General features: G+C 34.8%; 1 protein-coding gene across 1 annotated transcript in view; it reads left to right on the top strand.

Annotated features, from left to right (window-relative positions):
• LOC106470505 overlaps positions 1–3,392 on the top strand; it is a 26,722-nt gene extending 23,330 nt beyond the window's left edge. Inside the window, exon 3 of the mRNA XM_013931064.2 lies at positions 337–3,392. Coding sequence (XP_013786518.1) covers positions 337–1,046 — 710 coding nt within the window. The 3' untranslated portion in view covers positions 1,047–3,392. The remainder of the gene's footprint in view (positions 1–336) is intronic.
• The last annotated feature ends 335 nt before the right edge of the window (positions 3,393–3,727 follow it).

The following is a 3,727-nucleotide window of genomic DNA, read 5'->3' as shown; positions in this document are numbered from 1 at the left end:
TTGTAATGAGTTACGTGCTGTGTTTTTCTAATTTTGTAATGAGTAACGTGTTGTGTTTTTCTGATTTTGTAATGAGTAACGTGTGGTGTTTTTCTGATTTTGTAATGAGTAACGTGTGGTGTTTTTCTGATTTTGTAATGAGTTACGTGCTGTGTTTTTCTAATTTTGTAATGAGTAACGTGTTGTGTTTTTCTGATTTTGTAATGAGTAACGTGTTGTGTTTTTCTGATTTTGTAATGAGTAACATGTTGTGTTTTTCTGTTTTGTAATGAGTAACGTGTTGTGTTTTTCTGATTTTGTAATGAGTAACGTGTTGTGTTTTTCTGATTTTGTCAGGATCTACAGCCAGTGTTGTGCTGTCTTCAGAGCACATGATTATCATCTTGGTGGTATTTTTTGCTCTGGTGTTTGGTATGTGCCTGTCAATCTCAATTTCTTGCTATAATAAGATCAAGGAAAGAAATGAGCGGGAACGAGAGTACCGACTGCGTCGCTCCAAAGAAGCATCAATGGAAATAGATTTAGACAACAAAATTAGTAGTTTGGATAAGAACGAAGGATTAATAATGACCCCCCATACGAAGATGAGATCTCGGAAGAGTAATAATAAAGAATTACAAGAGGCAGAAGGAGACGGATGTCACGTGCCAGAGCTCGATAAGTATCCTAATGGTGGTTCTTCAGTGAACAGAGCGGAGGACCACAGCCCAAGATCTCCGCCCACTAGACAAGTAGCAATTACGATTTTACCCGATGGTAGTCAACACTATCCGTTCTGTAGTTACCATAGAGGTAGTGAGAGTCCTCCCCTACCTCCACCTCCCCCGCCCCCGCTACCCCCTCACCTACGCAGAAACAGAGAAGGAACCTCGGAAGGTCTTGTCATTGTTGACAATCAGTGTCCGAAGCACAACACTCTTCACGCGCAGCGAGTCCACGGCCGCGAAGTGCCTTCCTTTCCACAGGAAGTGCGAACAGAAGCAGTAGTTGAGCTGTATCCGGACAGTCCTGGAGGTTGTCGCCAGAAGTATGACCACAATACATGAAAGTTTAGTCGCAGGGAGTAGCCAAACCTCGCGACTAATATATGGTTTGACGTATAAAGTGCGAATAGAGTCGCAAGAAAGACCAACGCCAATTAAATTAAAAGTCTCACTTTGCCGATGTTCAAATATTAAAATACTTCAACCAGTTTGATCATACTAGCCTATCAAGAACAGTCAAACAAAGCGCCACCTAGTGATCTTAGAACAATTCCTGCCCCGTGTGTGGAAGGGAGTTAAAATACAGTGGCATTTAACTTAAAGAAATAATAGAAGAGATGATTACTGGTAATAATAACCTACTCGTGTTGCTCAAGTAAACGTGCCAACTTTGACCTTTGCAAGTGGAGGAACGTTATTGTCAAGAATAATTATTTCGAACGCCATCTTTAGTTCTGAGAAATGTTTACTAAATTTTGCAAGAAACCCCAAAAAACAAAATATTACAAGCTTCCAAAATATCATCTATTACAACAAATATACAGTCCAATCTCTTGTGTACGCCTCTCACGAGCCAGTGAATAATGATTAGAATTATACTTGTAATAAGACAATAGTGTTAGGCCTAACACTGATGTATTATGACAAGTATAATTGTAATCCTTCTTCGCAGGCTTGTGAAAGGAGTTCACACATAACAATTGTAGTTGTATCAAGTGGCTATAATAAGCAGTGTTCCGAACACTGGTGTGTTTGTTGTATCCCATTTGGCTTGAAAAGCTCTGGATTGAGCAAAACGCGTCTTCGGTAATGGATATGACAAATACAGTTTGGTTGGAATACTGTCATACTAATTCTTGAAACGTCAGAAGGGACTAGATTAAAAATGTGTTAGGCCTAATGTTATTGTCTTATGACAAGTACGTTTGCATAAAGTGTTAAGTACAGTATTATTTGATTTGAAACATTGTTGCTCCCATTTATTTGGTAAAAAAAAAAAATGATACGTAAGCGTGAAGATTTGAAACAAGCATTGTCTATAGTGAAAATTAATAATATGTAACCGTCAATAATCGTTTGTGAAAGTTCAGTACATTACTTTTTGAGTGCCTTTAAAACGTCGTGCTCAGGCACTTGCTTCTAGTTTCCAAAGACTTTGTTGTATTGGGTTCATATCACAAATGGGAAGAGTAACATGTTTAAAGTGTTTTATAAAAAATATTTAAAAGAACATAGCGTATTACAGCTCCAGTTTCTCGCTAATGTACAGGAAGCGAATTGGTTAACTTTTTATCATTTCCGCTCTGCTTTACAAAATTTACTCTTTTTGAATTTGCGTTCTTGGGGTTTTTCCATAAATATTAGAACATTTGGAGTTTCACCTTAAAGAAAAATGATGTATGTGATGAACTTGGTTATAAGTATCTTAGATGTATCCAAATATTTGTTGAATATTTCAATAATAACTTAGAATGCGACATACAGATAAAGATTAACATCATTTTTAAGGTAATGCATTTTGTTCAAAAAGTTTTTATTTGGATTATTGAATTATAACACAATGGGATCGGTGCTGATCCGAATTACTCCTTCAGGAACCGAAAGATAAGTAAATCCACGAGAAGAAAACACCAACGGAGTTAGGTATCCGAGAGGGAAAATATATAACAAACTGAAAAATTTGTAGAAAAGCTAAAATAACAATAAAAGTTTCCCAGATTTAAAACTTGCACTGAGTATTGAGCGAAAGTTAAGATCATACAAGTGAGAAATACAAGACTTTTGACAAACAAGGTTATGATAAGTGGATCCTGTAAGATTATATAGAGACTAAAGGTTATGAAAAGTCGAACTGCATGAGCTGTGATTCATTTAAAAGCCAAATCTTAATTCACGAGAATACTGAGAATAAATATTTCAAATGCTGGTGAAAACGAAATCTCCGAACTACGAATTATGAAAATACATGTTATAGATATCACACCCTGAAATATCGAGGGAAAGTGATTCATAAAATGAAACCACTATTATTATTTTTTTTGAAGAAGTCATGATTAGGAAGATCTTGGACTTTCTTGTAAATTCTTTACTTCTTAAATTGTATTTTAAGTTTGCAGGATCTGATATAAGGACACATTCTAAACAAATAATTTGAGAATGACCGTGTTAGATATGAATCTTGAGAATAAATATTGTAAATATCAAATATGTATACATTAATCATTTTGCCAAGCAGTACTGATGAAACGGGAATTCGGCAAAACTAGTCTACTGCAGAGGGAATAGCGAAACAAGTAGTAGATTAGGCCTCTAAGTTCATCATGGATTCTTACTTTTCTTCACTGAAATTATAAATTTTGATGAGGAAAAGCAAACAATTCACAATTAATAAATTTTGTTTTTTTTTTCGTTTGTTTGTTTGTTTACATTAAAATGGATACATATGTTATATGATTGTGTTTCTTTTCATGACTGGAATAATTAAAATAGAGGTTCATGAAATAACCTGTGAAGTCAGTATTCTATTATGTTGGTATGCAAACGACGATAACAGGACATAAAAAACGACTTTAAGTAAAGAATGGCGTAAAATTATATCAAAATGTCACTAAATTTAACAGGAAAGTGTCTGTGTTAAACTTAAACAGTACGTATGTATAAGACTTGGTCACAATACAAAATATGTGTTTTGTCTTTCATAATTTTGTATATCTACGTTGATTTTTTTATTTATTCTAAATTAT

The sequence above is a fragment of the Limulus polyphemus genome, unplaced genomic scaffold (assembly GCF_000517525.1).
Source record: "Limulus polyphemus unplaced genomic scaffold, Limulus_polyphemus-2.1.2 Scaffold4046, whole genome shotgun sequence".
Taxonomy (NCBI): Eukaryota; Metazoa; Arthropoda; class Merostomata; order Xiphosura; family Limulidae; genus Limulus; species Limulus polyphemus.
The sequence above is the reverse complement of the archived record's forward strand: the minus strand, read 5'-3'. Positions and strand labels throughout refer to the sequence as shown.